This window comes from Phaseolus vulgaris, chromosome 5 (genome assembly GCF_000499845.2).
Source record: "Phaseolus vulgaris cultivar G19833 chromosome 5, P. vulgaris v2.0, whole genome shotgun sequence".
NCBI classification, from domain to species: domain Eukaryota; kingdom Viridiplantae; phylum Streptophyta; class Magnoliopsida; order Fabales; family Fabaceae; genus Phaseolus; species Phaseolus vulgaris.
In genome coordinates this window covers 5,949,322-5,971,779 of record NC_023755.2, presented here as the reverse complement: position 1 = coordinate 5,971,779, position 22,458 = coordinate 5,949,322, and the positions used below count along the sequence as shown (strand labels likewise).

The 22,458-nt window shown below is 32.7% G+C and overlaps 2 protein-coding genes across 2 annotated transcripts; one reads left to right on the top strand and one right to left on the bottom strand.

Moving 5' to 3' along the window:
* Positions 1-638: 638 nt before the first annotated feature.
* On the bottom strand, positions 639-10,774 carry LOC137834988 (uncharacterized). The gene is made up of 9 exons (XM_068643273.1): positions 10,320-10,774; positions 6,406-9,400; positions 6,268-6,327; positions 3,547-3,699; positions 3,244-3,407; positions 2,848-2,995; positions 2,349-2,471; positions 1,515-1,602; positions 639-1,050 (listed from the first exon to the last, which is right to left on the bottom strand). The coding sequence occupies exons 2-9, from the start codon at positions 9,163-9,165 to the stop codon at positions 866-868; spliced, it is 3,681 nt and encodes a 1,226-aa protein (XP_068499374.1). The 5' UTR covers positions 9,166-9,400; positions 10,320-10,774; the 3' UTR covers positions 639-865.
* A 6,579-nt stretch (positions 10,775-17,353) lies between these two features.
* Positions 17,354-21,386, top strand: LOC137834987 (tRNA (mnm(5)s(2)U34)-methyltransferase, chloroplastic). The gene is made up of 6 exons (XM_068643272.1): positions 17,354-17,635; positions 17,748-17,811; positions 18,848-19,040; positions 19,264-19,337; positions 20,404-20,559; positions 21,073-21,386. Exons 1-6 carry the CDS (start codon positions 17,404-17,406, stop codon positions 21,194-21,196), a joined length of 843 nt encoding a protein of 280 aa, XP_068499373.1. The 5' UTR covers positions 17,354-17,403; the 3' UTR covers positions 21,197-21,386.
* Positions 21,387-22,458: the final 1,072 nt, after the last annotated feature.

Sequence of the window (22,458 nt, the reverse complement as noted above, 5' to 3'; positions counted from 1 at the left end):
AAACTGAATATTTAGTTATTTAATAAAGTTCAAATAAATGAGAAGCAGAAAAAAGTATTGTGAAATTTTTATAATTTAGTTCATTTGATAAGAAGTAAAAAAGATAAATAGAAATATATGAAAAAGAGTATAGCTTTTTCTAACCTGTTTTATCTCCCACTAAAATATATTAACTCTCTCCCCCATATTGCTCCTGTCCTGTACATCTTTGTACAAAAGATGTACAGCATAATGAGGGAAAAAGAAGTTTAAATCCTAAAATTGGTTGTTCTCGATGCTAATGAAAAATAAAGATTTGTTTAAAAAAAATTATTAAAAATCTCCCATCGATTAAAGATCTCATATCAACTAGAAATAAGAATATTTTATAGTACGACTAGCTAGAAATAAGAATGTTTCATAGTACGAACTTCAATCTTATAAACCGATTATATAAGATTAAATTAAACTTTAATATTTAAGAAGATATATCTTCCTGAAATTTTAACCAAATTATAATATATATATATATATAGATATAAACTTAATCTATATAGCAGATTTTGAAAAGTTAAATTAGATCTAAATTTTCAAGAGTTTCTAATTAGTAGAATTCAGAATGAAAAAGAAAAAGAAAAAAAAAAACACAATCAAGGAGCTGAATAGAAATTAAAATGGGAAGTTTAAATTTGTACTAATGTGGTTGAATGTACAACAATTTAATCAGGCAACAATGAATGATCGAAAAAATATACCAACCAGATAGCATTTCCCCTGGTAATGAAATACAAGTCTGAAGTGCCATTGAATGAATAAACTCAGCAGTATCCATTTTAACCAAGAAAAAGCATGAATGACAACATTGGTATAAGAACAAGCATCAGCATCATTTAGATGTCTTTTGGCCAGATGATTTAGCTGCTGCAGACATTATGCGCAATCGACTGGCTATTTCTGTGAAGGAGGGCCTAGCTGCAGGATTGGGTGCCCAACACTGCTCCATCAGTTTTCTCCATTCAGAGTCACAATGATTTGGTATTGTTGGCCTTAATGTGTTATTCACAATCCCACCTGCATAAGCAGAAAGCAATTAGAATGAAGTGATACTTTAATGATTCATTGGAATGGTCCATTTAATCCATCCATATTTCAAACAATCCATAAAATGGAACATTGCATTATTCTATGATCACATATCATCTTTAAAACGTAGTTGTGTTACACATTTTAGTATGATGCACAGAGTCCTAGGTGTAAACTTTCTCCTCCTTTTCACCTTCTGTAATCTGATATATTGCACATTTTCATTGAAAGTGGTGGTTCTTTTGAAAGCCAACCCTCCCCAGTTCTCCAACCTTAATTCTCAACTTTGATTACTAATGTCACATAGGCTGGTGTGCTCACTGTTTTAAGAAACAATCGAAGAAGCTTTCCAAATATTTTTACTTCAATTACAAGAAGAAACCAATTTCAGGAGGATACTGCAAGAATGTAATTGCACAGAAATGAAAAAGAACATAAGAAAAAGATCATACCTATGATTGCACCATAGTGCATATTGGCATATGGCTCCTCACCGGTTAGAATCTCCCATAATACTATGCCAAAGGAGAACACGTCAACCTACAAATAAAAAATCAATTTCAGCAATCAATAGCTCCAAGCGACAAGGTGAATCTAAACAGAAATAGAGGTGAAATAAAAACATTGTAAAACTCCTATTCCCTTAGGGAAAAGATTTCCAGAAGTACAATATAAACAGAAAATTTTGTATGTTTAAAATGTTCAAAGACAAATAATTTTACTTAAATTTATACTACAATGCAAAGTTATCAATCTTGCATAGCAACACATAGCAAGATGGCCTATATTCAGACATTTTTCATAGAAATTAAATAATTTATAGAATATATATAAATGCTCGAAAATTAATAACTGCACAAAAATTTGGGACAGAGGTTATTCATAATTCAATTAGTTTTTTTTCAAGTTATAGAAAGTGGTAGAGAAACTTCAACTTTGCCCCTAAAATACACCCCAAAATGATGCTGTTTTGAGGTCAAAAAAATAGCTTTTTTCTGAAACCCCTCACTCTAGTGCTGCTAAAGGCCAGATTGTGGCATAGACAGCTACAATACAAATTGACACACTCAACCATTCAAACTTCGTAGCAATCTGCATCCACTACAGCACTCAATCAATAACTACCACTGACAAATGAGAGGAAGAACATAATCCAAAATACAGTGATCTAATAAACAGACTTTTGCCACTATTTTATCATCTAGAAGAGAGACCAACACAACTCAGCTGCTTAGTTAAATGTGACCATAGAAGAAGCATTTCATTCAAACAGATACGAAGTCTACCTTTTCTGAGACCTTGTTGCTGCTACCATTCAGAAGCTCTGGTGCCATCCAAGGAAGAGTCCCTCTCACACCACCAGAAACCAGGGTATTTCTTTTAATTTTTGACAATCCAAAATCCCCAACCTGGAAAAGCAAATGTCTTAGTCTTCTCAACCTTTATTAAATACAGAAAACTTCATGTTCATAGAAAACTATTAAAGGATATGGATATAAAGAGTTCTAGAAGAAAACAACATTAATTGTATTTTTTCTGTTTTTCTTTATTTTGTCTTTTCTGATTCTAGTCTTTGTTGATTGACTCTTTTTTTTCATTCTTTCTTTTTAGCTAGACCTAGAATGAGTGTACTGTTTGTATATATTCAGACCATTTACTTAGATTTCAACAAAAGAATAGAAGAGATATTCTTTCTCATATCATTTGTCTTCTTTTTTTCTCTTTTGTTCATCTCTGTTCTATTTTATAATAAAAACTGAAGAAAAAGTCCTGCAGGTTAGATACCTTGCATATAGGCCGCATAGGATCTTTCATGTTCACCAACAAATTGTCACATTTTAAGTCAAAGTGTACAATATTTTGTGAGTGTAAATATTCCATTCCAAAAGCTGTGTCCATCGCAATTATCAATCTTTTACGAAAATCAAGATACCTGCAACAAAATCCAAATCCTTTTCAGAAAAATACATGTATTATCATTCATTTCGTATGAGAAAGGAATTTTTATTGTTTTATGCAATGACTTTCAATTCAAATAAGAGGCCGTAGTAAGCCTTGGGCTGATAAAATAGCACCATACTGGTTATTTTCTAAATAAAATTATCCGAAATAAAAATCAACATTTTAGGAAAAATTGGTTAATAAAACTAAATAACAAAAATGTTTTTCTAGGTGTGTTACCTATCCTTGCGAAGTAACACGTGCCTAAGAGAACCATCCACCATGTACTCTGTAACAGTAGCCATTGTTCCTCCTGGTCCATCCTGCACTACACCATAAAATGCCACCACATTAGGATGATGAAGCTTGGAAAGAATATCAGCTTCCCGCCAGAATTCTACAGTCTGAAAAAATAACATCTGTTAGTGATAAGGACTTTCATGTAAATATAGTGAGAAGGAAAAAAAGAATACAAGTTAGGACATAAGCTAAAATGGAAAGAGATAGTGCATGCCTTCAAACATAAATTAAATTATAACTTACCAGTCTCTCTTGCTCAGATGATCGACCAGTGAAGCATATTTTCTTTATTCTTTTGATGGCAACATCTGTTCCTCGCCATTTTCCATGATACACTGTCCCAAAGGTACCAGAACCCAGTTCCTTCAGCTCTTCAAGATCGTCATTCATTATGACCTGCAATTTGCACCCCAATAAAGACAAGAATGGATTAAAGATTTTCAGGCCAGTGATCAAGCAAGAAAATGAATCTGAAGCCCATGAATACTTGTGAAGGCAAAAAAAAAATAGCTAGTTGGTTAGAAGCATACACTTTACAAGGTCAAATGAGGGAAGAAAAAAGGTCGAAGACAGATACTAAAACCAAGAACGTTATTGACAAGCACATAAAATGCATTGTTAGTCTACATGATATAGATCATGTCAAATGAACATGCTACCAAATAATTTGAATAGTTAAATAGAAAATATCAATAACTTTAATAACTTCTACTTCCCAATAACACCCTTGAAGCTCCACTAGATGAAAGTAACAGAGACACACACTACCTCTTGTTGAAATTGGTGAAATTTAATAATCTAATCTGATTCAATTATTTTGGGAAGTTTCTGATCTCATCAGTGGTTACCCCAAGTAAAGTGTCGTAAGTTTTCTTTTGAAGTAATTTCAGAAGGTAAAGTTAGCAGGAAAGAACTATTAGGAAGTACAGAGATAACCGAATGAGCAGTAGTTGACACTTGACAAAGAATTTGATTATTTACTTACTCTAGATAGAAACCTATTTTTCATCAAATTTTTGGTCCGGTAAAGCACACACCTTTTCATCAAAAGAAGAACCACCAAAATTATTAACATACTGTATAGATTATTGAAGCCTCAGTACTTAGTACAAGCAAGTAGCACTTAACAACTAAAGAAAGACAAAGACTGCCTAACTATCTATGATCAGTAAGTTCAAAAGACATATTTAAACTGTATTGTATCATGATCAATGCAAAATATAAAGAAATCTTAGAGCTAATTCCTCTTGAGAATGTTGTAAGACAAACAGCAAGCAACTGCAATCCACATAAAGAAATGTCTTAGTCTCCACACATTGTGTTAGGATGTGAGAAGGAGAAATCAGTTAAGATCGTTAGAATATTAATAAGTTAATTAGTTACTTGAGACATTACTTAAATATAAATAGGGGAAGAAGGATAGGAAAGGGGGGTATTCATTTTGTAGATTGAGCATTAGCTCTTTGTGAAAGGAGAAATCTTTTTGTGAAGGGAAGGATTTTTCCTTTCACAAAATGAATATCCCATCCTTCTTCCCCTATTTATATCTAACTGACCTATTCTAATTATCTTAACTGATTTCTCCTTTCTCAATTTTAGGAATAATCTATGATATTTTATTTTATGAGATGCATCAGATTTATATATATACAGGAACCTGCAGATAATTTTAAGAAATAGGAAAAACTTATTCTAAGGGACAAATCCATGTGATTATGGATTGTTTACATATACAATCCTAGTATTAATTGCAAGATACTCTAATGATATAGAACAAAAATACAGTAAGGCTAACATATAAAACTTCCTAAAATGTATCAGCAACAGTCTATATAATAACACATTGTCAATTCTAGCCTCATATTAACAATTTTTTCCAGTATATCCAGCTTTATCCTCTCTTTTGGTTCTATGTAACAGAAGGAATCAACAACTACTGATGCAATTAGAAACTGAAAAGACAATGACCATTGGTGATTGGTTAGTCATGGGTTTGAATACTGTTGGAGATATCATATCAACTAAAGATAAGGTCAATTTACAGTAACAAAGTGGAGGCAATTCTTACCTTACAAGTCGGTTTTGTGAGATTGAATTAGACATGAACCAGTTTTTAATATTGTATCAAAGTCTATCCTAGCAAGCAATGTTGTTAAACTCGAGGATCGTAGGAGGATCAGAAAGGAGATAAAAGATCATAACTCAAAACCTATCGTGTCACTCACTTTCCAGACCACTTGCTATCAGACAGATATCGGACCACCCACAAATATCTAATCTCATACATGTCTCGGCGTAAGAGGTGTGTTGGAGACCCACATCGACAAGAGATAAGGCCAATTTACATATATAAATGAGGGCATTCCTCAACTTGCAAGCCAGTTTTCTGAGATTGAATTAGGCACAGACTTACTTCCTAATATATACAAAATCAACCTCATGGCATAAACAAGGGTAGGGCTGCATAAACAATCCTCCCCCATACCATCACCTAGTGAGGAACCTTCTGGTACCAATGTACATTAGTATTTTATACATGCTTAAGGAATTTAAACCATTCTTCTAAATATAGGAGGTTGGAAGTAGAAAGAAACAAAGTTGGATTTTGTAATTATTGCAATTTCTGTGACATGAGAATTTAAATGGAAAAACAAGGGTATGAATAGATTAACATGATTAGGTCATGTTCATCACTAAAATACAAGCCTCCTAATTTACTGCAGAGTGCAAACTAAAATTTTTAACCCAACCTAATCAACCCTTGATAATTAAATGAATAGTTAAGAATCAGACCAGGAAAATATGCATTCTCATTGTTATTCTAAGTAGCATCAATTTATACACAAGACAACAATCCATGTAAAGATAACCAGTAATGAACTTTCTTTTGCAAAATCCTCTTTAGTTCCCATACCCACAATTGCAAACACAAGAATATTTCACACGCATGAATAAGCATCTTACCTGTAAAGAACTCGTATCAAGAGGATGTACATTGCCATTCCTTTTTTCAAACATCCCAACCTAAGTGATAAGAACTTTTGTAAGCATATAAACATATTTATATACATAGTCCAAAACCAAAAATAGTTAAAATCATACCTCACATTCTGACTCTTGAGCTCTAATGTTTTCCATCATGGCGGAAAATTGCATACTTTCAGTGTCATTCACTTGGGAATGATCATAGTTAGATTTCGTTTCTGCTCCAATCCTTCCAAGCAAATTTTCTTCTACAAAATTGAGGTGGGAGTCGGCATGGTTCAGAGAAACTTCATCAGTTGTTAAAGGTGTAACATGTTGAGTCCTATCATCTCCAACCACTTTTCCTATCGCAGGTGCAAAACCAAGATGATCTTGATCAATAAGAGACACACTATCAATCCCTGCTTGAGCCAATTTTTGAAAATAAGACCATCGTTTAGGTTCACAATTTTCCATGTTTACACTTAAGCCCACTCCATTTGAGGTTAATGGATGGAAACTAGAGGGATCTTCTTCAAGAACTACTTTAGAGAATATATCAGTAAAAAATTCACGAGGAAACCGATCATTAATATCAATAAGGATGTCAACATGTGCTTGTTTTGAAACGACATCAGAAGGAAATTCTTCAAAATCATCATCTATATTCCCATTTCGAGATACAGCTAAGGCTTGCACATTAGTATTGTCATTAGACTCCTTCACAGAGGTATCACCCCAATCAACCTCTGGAAGATTGGATGCAGGATCATCAAGGTTCTTACCAGAAGAAACCTGGGGCAAATTATGCAAGTCAAGTTTATTGGCTTTTGTCTCATCAATCAGGGGTTTGTTATAGCTATTATTACTATAAATTTCCATTTCCAACCCAACAACATTATCTTTATTTAACACATTTGTGTGTCCTTCATTGTCCGGTAATGCCTGCCTTAGCTCAGGATTCACATGCTCTGTTAGCTTTGATTTTATCTGAGTGCTTGTATCAGGCAGCTGTTTGTATATTTGATTATTCGCAGTCCCATTATCAACAGCAAAGACATTTGCATGTAATGGATTTTCTGTGATGCTTAATTCCTCATTTAGATTAGGCAGATTTCCATCACGCAACTTGTTAACTGATTCTCTAACTGAATCTGGTGGGTTGACATCAGAGAGTAAATCTGAAACATGAAACTGAGAGTTGTGTGTATCATCGGATTTTGAGGACCGGTTCAGCAACTCTACTTCTTCCCGTGGAATTCTCTCCGAATAGTAAACTCTCTTTGGAAGAGGAGGAGGATGAAGAGAACTCAAGTCAGATGCATTGGAGTGGGAATCAACATATGTAGGACCAAATGCACTGCTACATGTAGAAGAAGTCTCTTCATAATCTTGGTGCTTGTCCATGTTTGGAGGATGCAATGAAAACCCCTCTGGTGCAGTAACTACAACAGATGCTTCAGGAAAATTATTTTTAATGTAACCATTAAGCAGTTGAGTAGGAGGGGGTGATGGTAATTCTGAGGCCAAAACTTTCCCAGGGTCACTTACTTGTGGAATTGAACTAATAACCATCTTGTTTGCAAATGTTGTTGGTATTTCTGAATTTTGTACTTGTATTCCTCGAGGCGGAAGACCTTCATTCAAAATCCCTTGTTGATTGACAAGCATATGGGGAGGCATAATCATCGGAGTCTCTCCAGTAACAGGTTTATGAGAAGGAACAAGGCCATGATTAATAAAGTATTGATTACTATTACTAAGCTCCCCATGCCACATCATTTGATCACCATAAAACAGTGGATATTTTTCGTAAGAATTCGAGGAAGTTGGTAGCACTGATGGTGAAGATTGAGAAGCCAATGATGAGTCAAAATTGTTAGTTGGGGGAGGATTTCCTTGTACAATAGATTCTATACCAACTCCATTATTAGTCTCCCTGTCAATACTTTGCCTGTCCAATTCATTTATGTCATTTGCAGAAACGCTGACACCAATCATGGTAGTGTTTTTTCTTGATCCCAAGTCCATGCCATTAACAGCAACAACATACTGAATCTCAGAATCATCACCCATACTGCTGAGACCAAATTGAGCATCCTCCAAATCACTCATTGAGAACAAAAACATCCTAGGCTTTTGTGATCCTTCCCTATCTTGTAGATGATTACATTCCTCCATCATATTCTGCAAATCCTCATCAGATGACACAGATACCAAAGCATCAAGATCTTCCCCAGGAAGCTGATACTTGATTGCATAAACCTGACTATAGATTTGTAATGCTGTCTGCATGAGCTCCAGCCAAGATATGTCCTTTCTTATTCGAAGAATACGTGTTTGGCCTCCAACATACCTTAGATGTCCATCGCATGGTCGTGGCAATATTCTACCCCCAAAGCTGCAAAGAAACTTCATAATCATTGATCTATCATAAGCTCCGAAAGAGCCATACCCAGGCACAAATTGTCTATTGTCCTGATTCAATGAAGTTCTTGGCATTGACCTGATAGACCCATAGTTGATTCTTTCTCCAGGTAATAATGTACTCGTTCTATCAAATTCTTTTGGATATTTCTCAGCCATTGAGAGCATAGAGATATCAGATCCACTTTCTGATCCTGCATGGCTGATGCCTAAAATGCCTTTCAGTTCCATATAACCTGGGGTATAATTTGAATCACTGACATCTGATAATACAGGCTTCCTCATATTCACCTTATCTCTTATAAACTCAAGAGCAAATTCTTCACCTGTCTGTATAGAGTAATTAAGTACAGGTTTAACTTCTGATGTATTAAGGTCAACTGGTCTTCTACGGGTATGTGTGCCATCCAGATTGTCCTGCATCACTGGCTGTGATCCAGACTGGTGCCATTCATCAAATCTAGTTTCCATGTTATTGTATGAAATCGTGTTTTCAAATCTTGATTGTTCAATCACACCATTTTTCTCCTTTTTATACTAGAAAATGCATTAAAAAATTGAGTGAAAATTGAAGCACTACACTTTTAGTAACTGAGCAGTTTTAATCACCGTCTAAAAATTTGAAGAAGTATCTGCAATCTTGAAAACTGTCAAGAACTGTTGTAGTTTTTCTCCCAAATCACAAATTAAATATAAAGGAAACTCCCTGCAAACAAAATTGAATCAAGACAAGTTCCAGAAATTAATTAACATGAAATAAGATGTCACAATAGATGAAAACAAATACATGACCTGCCTGCAGAAAACAATATATGCTAAGCTACAAATAACTATAAAAAGGGTCAGCACAACGGCCGTACCTTGTGCTAAATCAACATTAACAAATTCTAATGCAATAAATAACTTTGGTACTAAATGATGAATTTAGAGGTAACGAAAAGCGAATCTATTTAGTGGACAACTTTAACTGCATTTCCATGGCTAAAAGCTGTTATGTCATTGGAGCATGATTTCAATGAGTACAAATCAAAGAGACAACGCCAGCTTGCAAATGTCTCAGTAAGTTCTCAAATATACTGCAAAGATGACACTGAAATCGGCATCTTATATAAGCTCTTCAGTCAACTGATCTAAAATGTGTAGGTAGGTATTGAATTCCCCTAAATGTCTTAAAGCTTTTGGTCATCTTTTAAGCATAAAAACTGCCAAAACGATTGCGTTCCAGGTGTAAAGCATCCAATATTCAAGTATTAAGAAAGAGACCGTTACCATCACCAATCAAAAAAATGACAATCTAGACGAAAACAATTTTGGTTACAAGTATTTCAAGTATTCAAACACTAATGAACAAAAACAGAACAACTTAAACATAACAATTTTGGTTACACAAGCTAGACGCCACCAGAACACAGTCAGAACCTTTCAACTCCATCTCAATCCCCAACCCAAGTTAACCAATCTAGGGTTCTGCCTACAATGCTTGAGCTTCACAATGAGACAAAAAAAAACTACAAAAAAACCAACAAAGAGAATCCCAAACACAGCAAAATACCGACAGAACATGAAACTGAATCTAGCCACCCAATGAGGCAAAAAAGCTAATAGAAAACAAAACTTTGTCTTACCCATTGCTCTCAGCTCAAAAGATGCAGCCAGGGGCCAAGAAGGGATCACAGTAAAGACCAAATTTTGCATCCAAAAACAGAGGCTTGAGAGGAAAATGAGATGAACCCACTTGTATTTTTCTCCTCTGAGTGTGTCACCAGTAACGTTTGTTTCACACAACAGCTTGAATCAACTTGTACTTCAAGTTGTTGAACTCCTTTCTGCAGTAAAGGACGGTTCTTTTTCTCTCTCTACCAGTTGCACCCACCGTCCTTTCCGTTTTCGTTAATGCCGAAATTAGTTTTATAATTATTTATTTATATTTATTTCTGGGTTTAGTCAAACGAGACAAAATCAATATAGCTCCATCCTTAGAGATAAATACAGAAGGAACAACGTGACCAATTCTCTGCAACTAACTTCTTTTTGTTAAATCATGTGTATTGATATTCAAAAAATAATAGGTACATTTAATGATGAACATATGATGCAAGATAGATTGGTTTTTATTATATAATAACTAGTGGTTGTGCATTTTCTCTATGATAATAAACTATATAATACAAAATATATTATTTAAATAAAATTAATAAAAAGATATTATTCAAATTTATATTAAAAAATAAAATTATGTAAAATATATTTATAGAAATAAATCCTTTTATTAATTTTATCATTTTATATCATAGAAGCATTTGTAATTTTTTATTAAAATAAAATAACATTATAATAAAATATATATATATATATAAATACACACTATTTTTTTAATTAATATAATTATATAATAAAATACTTTCTCTTTGCCACACGACTTCTCTTTTCGGTATGGGCTAATAAATAGAAAACTAAAAAAGACAAAAGAGATAAAATAATCTGCACAAAAATAATTATAAAATTTAATCTTTATTATTAATTTTATTATAAATAAAACTTTAAATTATAATTCATTGATATTATTATTAATTGTTGATATAGACAAAAGAAGCAAAATGTTGGATGTATAAAATATTCAAAATATCATAAATTTAAACTTTTTTTTTTAGAATATTATAAAGAGTATGTTATAGAAATGAAAATGGGATGTTCTTAACATTGAGGAAACTAACTATATATACACATACTTTCTTTGTAGAATATTATAAAGAGTATGTTATACAAATGAAAATGGGATGTTTTTAACATTGAGGAAACTAACTATATATACACATAAATTATTTATAACTTATTAATATACAATATTTATTTCTTGTTCATATTGATAATTGGTGGTATTTTTTCTATGTATCTATAATTTTTATTTTCTTTTAGTAACATTTTGTTAGATAATGTGTAATTATCTAATGTAATATATTATTTTTTGTGAGACTTTTTTTTTGTTTTTTTTTTTGAACATTTCTATGAATAGTTCGTTAAATCATATGTTTTTTATAATAAATTTTTTGAATAATACAAATTTTTGGTTTAAAATTTAATTTCTCTAAAAGAAAGTTAGGTTGTTGTATTAAAATGTAATATCATTAACTCATCTTTACGTACTTGGGGATAACCATTGGTGGTAATGAAAGGAGGGCAAGCTTCTTCGAAGGTATCGTAGCGAAGTTTCAGAAAAGACTGGATTCTTGGAAATGAAAGTTTTGTCTTTGGCAAGAAGGATATGTATGATTAAATTGGTTCTTACCTCACTTCCCTTGTTCTATTTCTCCTTCTTTAAGATTCTTTTGTCGATGATCAACTCCTTTAAGAAGATCCATAGAAGGTTCTTGTGAGGCTGGGGAAGGAAGGTAAGAAGATAGCATGGGTTGCTTGGGACAAAGTTAGCCTATAGAGGAGTGGGGCCTAGGTATCAAAGACCTAAGGTTGTTCAACGAGGCACTCCTTGCCAAGTGGGTTTGGAGGTTAAAAGTAAAGAAGACAAGCTTACAGGGAGATATCATTAAATCCAAGTACAGAGGGTGGAAAGGCCTAAAAGTTTTAAGCAGTAGCAATAAGGAGTCTCTTTGGTGGAAGGATTTAAAAAGGGTCTAGTCGTCTGAGGAATGGGGAAATAACTTTGAGGATAAGGTCACAAGGGCCTTAGGCGATGGGAAGATTATTAGGTTTTGGGAGGACTCTTGGTCAAATGACGTGTGTTAAATGAGAGGTTCCTAAGGCTCTTCTCGGTTTCTTTGTCTAGCCAAGCAACTCTACACCAAATAGGGGTTTGGGTAGGATAAGAATGAAGATGGTTTTGGACTGGAGGATAGTCTTATTCGAGTGGGAAGCGGAGGATTTAAGTTGGTTAATGCAACAGATATAGGGCTTGTCGTTGGTCAAGGAATCTGAGCACCAATGGGTTTGGAAGAAATATGCTTCGTCTGGGTTTATAGTCAACTTTGCATATAGGACTCTTATAAATGACCTAAGTAGGGAACTTTCTCCCCTGTTTGGTCTCTTCTGGAGCTTTCAGGTGTTACCGTCAGCGTAGGTTGTAACATAGCGAGTGCTACAAAATAAAATGGTAACTAGGGACAACTTGGAAAGGAGAGGATTGGTATTGGAAAGCAATAGGTGTGTCTAGTGCGATATGGAGGAGGAGATGGTTAACCATGTCTTTTTTAACTGTAAAATAGCGTGGTTGGTTTGGTGTTTGTGCAGCCAGTGGATTGCGGAAGAGTCTGTGTACCACCACGAAGCCAAAGAACACCTTCTGAGGTTTAGTCAATCCTGGGAAAATCAGCAGATGAACAGAATATAGGGTTGTGTGTGGATTACAGTGGTAGGGAAGATTTGGAAGGGCAAAACAAAGTTATGTTTGATAAAGGTAAAGTTGATCACATTGAGATCTTCACGTTAGCTCAATTAAAAGCTTGGTCTTGGGTGACGAGTAAGGAAATACTAGCAATGTTTACCTATGCTCAGTGGTGTATTGATCCTAAGTTTTGCCTGAAGTCTTGTGGTGTGGGAAGGTATGGGTAGGTGCCTATTTAGTGGGCACAGTTCATGGAAGGAGTTGGGAAAACATTGTAAGAAGTTAAAGGAGAAGTAGCTTTTTGGTTGGGGTTTTAAACCATAGTAGTTTAGCCTTGGGTCGGTGTACCATAGTGTCTGGTTTTGAGAGATTGTACTTTCTTTTTTTGGTTTTTGTTGGTTACAGTTTGATGGTTCAGCAGATGAACAAAATATGAGGTTGTGTGTAGATTGCAGTGGTAGGAAAGATCTGGAAGTGCATAAACAGAGTTATGTTTGAGAAAGGTAAAGTTGATCACATTGAGATCTTCACGTTAGCTCAATTAAAAGTTTGGTCTTGGGTGACGAGTAAGGAAAGACTAGCAGTGTTTACCTATGCTCAATGGTGTATTGATCCTAAGTTCTGTTTGAAGTCTTGTAGTGTGGGAAGGTATGGGTAGGTGCTTGTTTAGTGGGCATAGTTCATGGAAGGACTTGGGAAGACGCTATAAGAAGTTAAATGAGAAGTAGCTTTTTGGTTGGGGTTTTAAACCGTAGTGGTTTAGCCTTGGGTCGGTGTACCATAGTGTCTGGTTTTGAGAGACTGTACTTTCTTTTTTTGGTGTTTGTTGGTTACAGTTTGAACCCCTTTTTTGGTGGTGGGGTTTTTGCTTTGCTTTATAGGGAAGATTTGATGGTCATTTACAACTTTTGTATAAGGGTTAGGGCACCCTTCAGGTGCTTTTTTTTTATTAAATTCATTCTTTGCCGATTAAAAAAAAACTCTTGTTATTAGATCAATTTGAAAGTTGTTTGTGTTGAGGCCTAAACAATATATTTTTGTCACTATATGATCCTTCTTCAAATCTTCATTCAAGGATAAGATTCATTAAATAAGTTAACTCCGATTGCTTTCACAATATATTCATGAACCTTCTAATGTGTGTTTTATGAAGTTGTTGTACCATTCGACCTTCTAAAGGTCATATGGTTTGTTAAGGAAAAAGTACAAACACCATATGATTTTAATTAAGTGTTAAAACTACTTATGTGTAAAACATGGTCATACTTATGTAAGATCGTGACTTTGTGAAAAATAATAGATCATGTCAGACACAAGTGTTTCATCTGAATGACAATATAAAACTATGCAGTATTTTCTTAAGTCTGATAAGCTTTTATAATATAAGATGAAACATGCATAAAACATTCGATGATATTCATATAGTATAAGCTAACCTCAAATGTCAATAAATACATATATGCTTATTCTATGTTGCAGGGAATGTTCGTCTATCAAAGAATTCCGTTAAAAGTTTAAGTCATAATCAACATCAAAACAATTAACTGTAAATATATTATGAATTACGTAATTCATAATACACTTATGAATCCACAATGCATTCCAACTTGTGCAATCTAAAATCCAATTTGAAATACACTTTTAGATCTAAAAATGCATTATAGATTATACAATGTAAAATATAACACCCAATTGAAAACACTATAGATGAAGACCGATAATGATATCCAAATTATATAATTCATAAATTTTATGAATCAACTAAAAACAGAAAACTAAGAAAAAGATGAAGAAACTCACTTTTTAATAAAGAATGAGAATGTCAAGTAAGGTTTTACATCGCAACATAACTACTAAAGGAGTTGCAACGATAATAGTGACTCAGACTTTGTTTGGGTGAGGACGGGAGTGGAAAGGGAAGGAAATGAGCGGGGAAAAAGTGGAAAGTGAGGTTGTTTTGATGTAGAGAAAGTGAGCTGAAAGTGAATGAAAATTAGTAGAAAATTTGTAGATGATGTGATTAATGGGACTGAAATACAAATAAGATTTAATTGTATACTTTAATGATTTACAAAAATACCACTGTTTTAAAATGTTAAGGTTAATATATTTTTATTTAAAACAAATCACACACATAAATATTTAATTCCCATTAATAATAATCATAATAAAAATAATTATTTGAAATAATAATAATAATTGTAAAAATCAAAATAATAAACAATACTTTCAGTAATTAATAATATACATTCTAAATGTTCTAACATTATTTAAATTTTGATTATAAAAATAAATAAAAAATTCTACATTTTGTCATCCATTTTTTGAAATAATTTTTTTAACACATCTCTATGTTTGTATCAATGAAGTCAATTTGTTTGTAATTTTGTTGTCATATAAAATTTTAAGCCTTAATCTCCGTCTAAACCATGTATCATAATTAATAACTTTTTTGAAATATGAGGTTCATAAAGTACATTATATTTTCTTCACTTCTTAAGCATTGAAATTGTTCAACCCCATATCAAAAAGCAAATGTAACATTCAAAGTGAAATTGTTAATGACTTAATAAATATAAAAATAACATCATATCAAAAGGAAAATGAGTCATCCGAAGTTAAATTGTTAATGACTTCATAAATATGAAAATAGCACGCATGAAATGACCATGTGTATGAACAAAATGACTATAATCGATTATGTATGAGAGTATAATCAATTATGCCACATCATGTAATCAATTATGTCCCAACATGTAATTGATTATGCATTCACATATAATCGATTACATATTGAAGCATAATCGATTATTACCAATCATGCTCAAATTTTGGATAAATAAAATTCACCCTTATATCACCAAACAAAGACCAATCAATTCATGCAAGTCAAAAAATAAGTCAAACATCACAAAATTATGCATCTACATTACGAAACAACATACTAAACTAACCTACATTAATCCAGCATGCTCTTTAAGCCAAATACATAATCATGACTTGGTCTTAACCTTGTCTATATACGTCCAACATATGTTAGTGCACAAAGTGCCCATAATTGAGAATGCCATGAGGGCTAACCAATTATTCAGAAGCACCTAATCGGTTATGATCAATTTTCAACCACTATACCATGCATGTTTCAAAGCTTGACGAGGCCAACAATATTGACAATTATCAACTATGACGTACACTATCTATAACCATGCAAGGATAAATGTGTAAATCTAGCACCTCATACCCATTTTAGATGGAGTACTTCTTTCTTGCCCCCTTCCACTTCCATTATTCCATTTCCTTGTAAATCAGCTAAACCAAATATGAACATAATCTTACTTTCTCTGCTTCCATTTACGCTTGAAAATGACATCACCCATTCCAAACACAATGTTAGAGATGATATGAGATACTTTATGATTGCAATGGAGTGTACAGAGATACAAAAATATAAGTTAAAATTGTTATTCAAAGATAGGAATATTTTATCTTTTAACACACATAAATGAGATAAATAATAGTGATACCTAACATGAAAATTTTTTATAAAAAAAATAGATAAGTAATAGTCTTAATTTTGATAAGTTAGACCAATATTAAAGTTGTATTTTCCGTCAACAAAATGTTAAAGAGAGAATAATTTCCTTTTCAAGTTATTGTTTAGAAGATAAATTAAATACAAATTCTATCTTCTTCTCTTTTCTCAAACTGATTTCCGAACCCTAGAAAAATTGGAAGAGTGAGAAATAAAAGTATCTAGTTATTTTTTACTTCCCTTAATATATATGTTTATATTTAATGAATATGGTGTTATTATTAGTAATAACATATAACATTAAATTTCTTATCACAATATTTTTTTAACTAATTTTACTTTATTAACAATAAAAAAAATAAACAAATGATCAATATATTTTTATTTTTTATGCATAATCTTCTTATCATTTGAAGGTGCAACGCTACGTTTTAGTTACAATGTTAAATATAATGATCACTAAATACTAGAGAAAGGTACATAAACCATGTGTGGTGCACAGGGTAGCATGAATATAAATAAGTCTACAAGTTTTATTTTAGAATTTTAATTTTTATCTTTTAAAACTTGAATCAATTTAATCCTTTATTTTACTAGGTTAAAAAAAAGCCATAAATTACTGCACAATTGTGAAAGATAAAAAGACTTGAGTTTTTTTTTTTAAGATAAAAGACTAAATTGAATGTAATTCATTTTTTTTAAATGAAGTAAAAAGTATAACCTAGTAAAAAATTATTAAGAAGGGAGAAGAAGTGTATTTAAAAATATAGACATGTGCAACAAAACACCATATGTTTTTTTTTCAACTACATGATACTATTGATTGTGTTCTAATCAGCAGATGTTGTCTCTGAGGCTGTGGTCCTTTTCTTTAGCCACTCACAGCACCCTTTCATGTTCTTGGCGAAGAACCTTGTTTTTAGTTCCTCCTCAAAAACTCAACAACACCCTAAGCAACTGTTCCAAAAATCTTAGTTGCTACTGTGGGGAACCCAATAAGAAAAATGGGTTTTTCCCAGTGGCCAGTGACCTCCAATCTTCTTCTTCCTCCCCCAAAGATTCTCCCTTTTCTGGTACCCATTTCCCTTTTTCTTTAACCTAAAAAATGTTATCTTTGAGGCAGTAGAACAAACCCGTGTGCATAATCTATTACGAATGTTGAAATGCCCATACCTTGTTTTTCAGGTTTGGAGGATGCGTTGGTGAGTTATCTCTTTGGGAAGAAGAGGGCAACTGACATTGCTCACATGTATGTACTACTGGTTTATCATATTGTGTCCTGAAAATTTAAATGCTTCAGCTTCAAAGAATTCTGCTTGCTTTTTCCAATTTAAGCTTAGTATTTGAGGGATAAGTTAGTTGTTCTCCAGGGCTTGTGTTCTTAATACGTCAGTGACTGAATCTTCTACTTTTGATTCTCTACAAAAAAGCACTCTCATGTTTTCGGCCTTTAAGTTTTCAATTTTGAGTCCTATTGTTTCTTCTTATAAAGTGGCAGATTAAAATTTCAAAATTCTGTACATGCTGTGTATTTCTCTCATCCATGCTGATATTCTATTCTAGAACTGTTTTGTCTGTTTTATTTGTTGCCTCAAATAGTAATAGAGACAGTTTTTTTAAGGTATGCATAGGAACTTCTATGAGTACGATACTAGAAAATTACATTGCATGTGCAATATTATTTACATGGATGTTCCACTTGGATGATCTCATGCTACATTTGTTTCACAGACAGAGGCTAAGCTATTAATTTTCTTGGGATGTCCTAAGTCCTAATAATTTGTGACAAAATTCTCTGATTCTTTGTCATATAATTTGGGGAACTTCTCTTACATATTTATTTCAGTTTCCATGCTTTTAAAAGGATTTTGGATGAGTTAAAAGTGAATATGTTTCATGTTTGTTACAGAACACTATTTGGCAACCTTCTGCATTGAAGTTTACGAGATATATTTTGCTACTTATTTATACTTGTCATTATTCTCATATTTATCTATATATGCTATGTTTGGACAGACTTCCTCATAGACACTTCTAAATTAGAAAAATAAGGAAAAATTAAATTGAACTTCTAGATCAGCTAAATTTAGCTTAAGCATAAGTTAAATAGGAATTTTGAAAAATTATATTAGAATTTTTTTATAAATTAGATTATAGATTAGTAAATTTTAGTTTATGGAGAAACTCATTTAATTTTTTCTTTAGAAATGCTTTTGGTGAAACTTGCTAATTTTCATGGTAGTAAAGCCTTGATAAGAAGTAAGTATATTTCTTATCCTTACCAGGGTGTGGAAACAGGTTGTCCAGAAAGGAGACACTGTCATTGATGCTACTTGTGGCAATGGTTTTGACACCTTAGCAATGCTTAATTTAGTTGCTGATGATTATCATGACGGTTATGTATATGCATTAGACATTCAAGAAGATGCTTTGGATAACACTTCACTCTTGCTGGAAAAGTCTCTTAATTCTAATGAGGTTAGTACCATATACGAGCAAATAGTTTCAACTTTCAATCGGTGAAAAATATTGCATAAAACAGTCTTGTGTTATATAGCCATTGAAAAATGTTCTAGGATGACACTCAAACCTGCTATCGTCTAAGAAGTTGAGCTGGCCTCGATCTTTTAGTTTGGTGTAGTGAATTTGACAATAATTAAGAACTTTCATGTCACCAACTAAAATTTCAAAATACATGCAGAGACAACTTGTCAAGCTCTTCAATATCTGCCATAGTAAAATGGAGAATGTTGTTCCAAGGAATGCCTCAGTTAGGTACTTGTTTCATGTTCCCCTGTTCCTACTTCTTGTTTAGAAGCTGATGATAATAAATAACTGGTGTAGTTATTTTCATCAGTAAACCCTTGTCTTTGAAATTGTAAGCATTCATCACTTTAGTACTTGAGTTTATAAAATTATTGCTGTAGTTCCTAACTTTGCACCCTTTACTTCTTTATTCATGTGAAATAAAATTGGAAAGTAAGGGGAGAAAAGGACTCAAATCATTACCTTTTGCGATTGATTGATACTCATAAAGTTAGAGACTAGGATTGAGGTATAATTTAGTTAGTTATAACACTGAAATGAAATCTATTGTATTCTTCATTTTTATAGATTTCTTGAAAAGTTAATTATAATTTCAGTCTTTATTCCTACTTGGCCTCATTGCATGAATCTTTTCCAAGGCTGAACAGAAATGTCTCAAATTTTAAACAATAAATTAACATGCCATTCCATATGCACACTCAGGCTCTAAAAGCTGATTTGATTTTAGACTTAGAACTTCTGGGCTCAAGTCCACTAAAATAGCACGTGTCACAGTTTTGCCTTCAAATATTGTATGGTTTGAAACTCGACGGTTTTTTCTTTAAAATGTATATGATATGTCGATGGAGTTAAGGAATGAGACTTGGGACTTGTGATCTCAAGTCCACTAAAATAGCACGTGTCACAGTTTTGCCTTCAAATATTGTATGGTTTGAAGTTCGACGTTTTTGTCTTTAAAATGTGTCTAATGTGTCGATAAAGTTAAGGAAAGAAAGAGAGAGTGTACAAAAGTTACCATTTACTTCAACTCCTTAACCATATGGGATTTTTGGATGTATGGGGAGCACCATCAAAACTATTCTTAAATAATAAGATAGCCTAACAATACTAATTTTGAGTGTAGATTTCATAAATTTTGATACAACCCTGGGTTTAAAGATAATCAATATTAGCTGTAACCCTGAATAATGATTGCATTAATGTATTTCTTATTATAAAACTACATGTCATGGTGAGTTGCTTCCTATGGATACAATTTATTGAACATGCTTATCTATCTTGATATTCTGCATAGGCTGGTTGCATTCAACTTAGGCTATCTTCCTGGAGGTGACAAAGAGATAATAACAGCATCAGAAACAACATCACTGGCATTGGAAGCTGCCAAGAGAATTCTGATGCCAGGTGGGCTCATCAGCATAGTGGTGTATGTGGGGCACCCTGGGGGAAGGTGATATATTTCTGACCCTTTACTTTGTGTCACTAACAGATCTTTGAATGTCCAAATATGCTAATTTTCCATCAATGTTTTGAATTATCTATGACTTTTTGAAGCTTCACTTGCTTCAGTGAAGACTTGAGTATCCCAATTATTCCTTCCATTTCTAATTATAGGACTGTTTTGAAATTACAGTCCCTTTTTATTAGATTTTGTTCTAATTGTGTGTCGAAATAATTGTTTTTGACCAACATTCTCATGATGAATATGCCACTATTATTACTCTCTAATTAATTATTAAGGTGAAAAGTAATGAAGTTAAAAAAATGATATGGACAATCCCAAAACTTTTAAGGGTGTTTTAGGAAAAACTATTATAAATAGAGACATGTTTATTGCTATCAACTAAATTAACCAAAGCTTTTTAATGTGTGAATTAGTTAAAATATTTCGACATATTTTCTTGAAAAAAAATCAGGGTTGATCTACATTTGTGATTATTTAATATTTATGGTTTATTTCCAGGGAAGAATTGGAAGCTGTTGAATCTTTTGCAACTAAATTGTGTGTTGAGAATTGGATCTGCTGCAAGCTCCAGATGTTAAACCGTCCATTTGGTCCAATACCAATTTTCTTTTACCGAAGATGATGTAAATTAATTTAATACTGCTTTTGCTTCTGGGTTGAAAGTCTTTATCAAGGTTCTGCTAGAGTTGTATTCACCCTGTTACTAGGATTTGCTAATTATTTCTGGTTGAATTAATATTTTTTTAATACTCCTAGTTCCAAATTTATCTATTACTTATCATCCAAATAAAGCAATTAGTTATGGAAAATAATGTGGCTCTTGTATTTGTTTGTTTATTTTCTTCATAAGAACTTCCATTCTTCCGAACATATTCTCTACATTTTCACCATTTATTGTGAAAAACTGATACCGACGAGAGAGAGAGTGATATAGCTTTTTGAAGTTGTAAGTCTTCATTGCCCTCGTAGTTAATGATAATCCGGGAGTCCCATATATTTTGTTGTTGTTATTTTAACTTGCAAATATTTTTATATTCATTTTTAGATAAGGCATGTGTACCTTGTTTTGTTCAATTGCATCTTGTTTTGTTGTTCAATTGCATCTAGTTGAGATGTTTATATAATCTTTTGTGATGATTTGCCACATTTGATAATTTGTGAACTTTACATACATTTGTTTCTAATAAGAAAAGTCTTCTCCTGGGAATGAGAAAGAAGTTCCCTTTGTGATGAGATATGGTTCCATGTGTGCAATGTTGAATCTTTTCCTCTAGCTAAGTTAAGATGCTCAATCTGTAGAGGTTGAGCTTTGATTACTAATTGTGAAAAATAAGAAAAATACAATGATGGAAAAACACCATTCTTCCAAAGCAACCAAATACTAAAAATTCTTAAAACTTTCAAAGTTCTTTGAAGAATTTAGATTTTATTCTTCCAAGAAAGGTTTCTTGGAGAGAATGAGAAGAAGATTACTTCGATTTAAGACCTTAAGAGAAGAAGAAAGACAAACATTTAACAAATTAATTCTCATTCAATTAAGAAGTGAATGTACAAAAGGTCTTCTTTATAGATGCATAAGTTCCTTACACTTCATATAAGTTAAAGAATGTGAGACTAAAAACAAGCAAAGTGACATCCCAAGGGTTGAACCATGGAGTGAAATCAACATCCAAATTATCCTCGAAAAGACATCTTTCATATGGTGTGGGACCTTATGTTTCCAAGCTCTCTTCTCCCTCTTTTAGTCGAATTTTGACCATGTTTTCCAGGGTTCTTGGATGTCTTTTTCAAGTTCAAATCAAGGCCCAAAATGTACTCATGTCTCTACAAAATCCTAAAAGAATTTACACCTATACAATTTGTACAAGACTAAGAAGAAAGAAG

Bases quoted from the DNA above. Each gene is read 5' to 3' on its own strand.
- LOC137834988 (XM_068643273.1), bottom strand. From the start codon at position 9,165: ATGGAAACTAGATTTGATGAATGGCACCAGTCTGGATCACAGCCAGTG. The intron at 6,328-6,405 runs GTATGATTTTAA...CTTATCACTTAG, and splicing joins CTCAAGAGTCAGAATGTGAG to GTTGGGATGTTTGAAAAAAG. The intron at 1,603-2,348 runs GTAGACTTCGTA...TTTTATTTGTAG, and splicing joins GCAACAAGGTCTCAGAAAAG to GTTGACGTGTTCTCCTTTGG.
- LOC137834987 (XM_068643272.1), top strand. From the start codon at position 17,404: ATGTTGTCTCTGAGGCTGTGGTCCTTTTCTTTAGCCACTCACAGCACC. The intron at 19,041-19,263 runs GTTAGTACCATA...AAATACATGCAG, and splicing joins AGTCTCTTAATTCTAATGAG to AGACAACTTGTCAAGCTCTT. The intron at 19,338-20,403 runs GTACTTGTTTCA...TATTCTGCATAG, and splicing joins CCAAGGAATGCCTCAGTTAG to GCTGGTTGCATTCAACTTAG.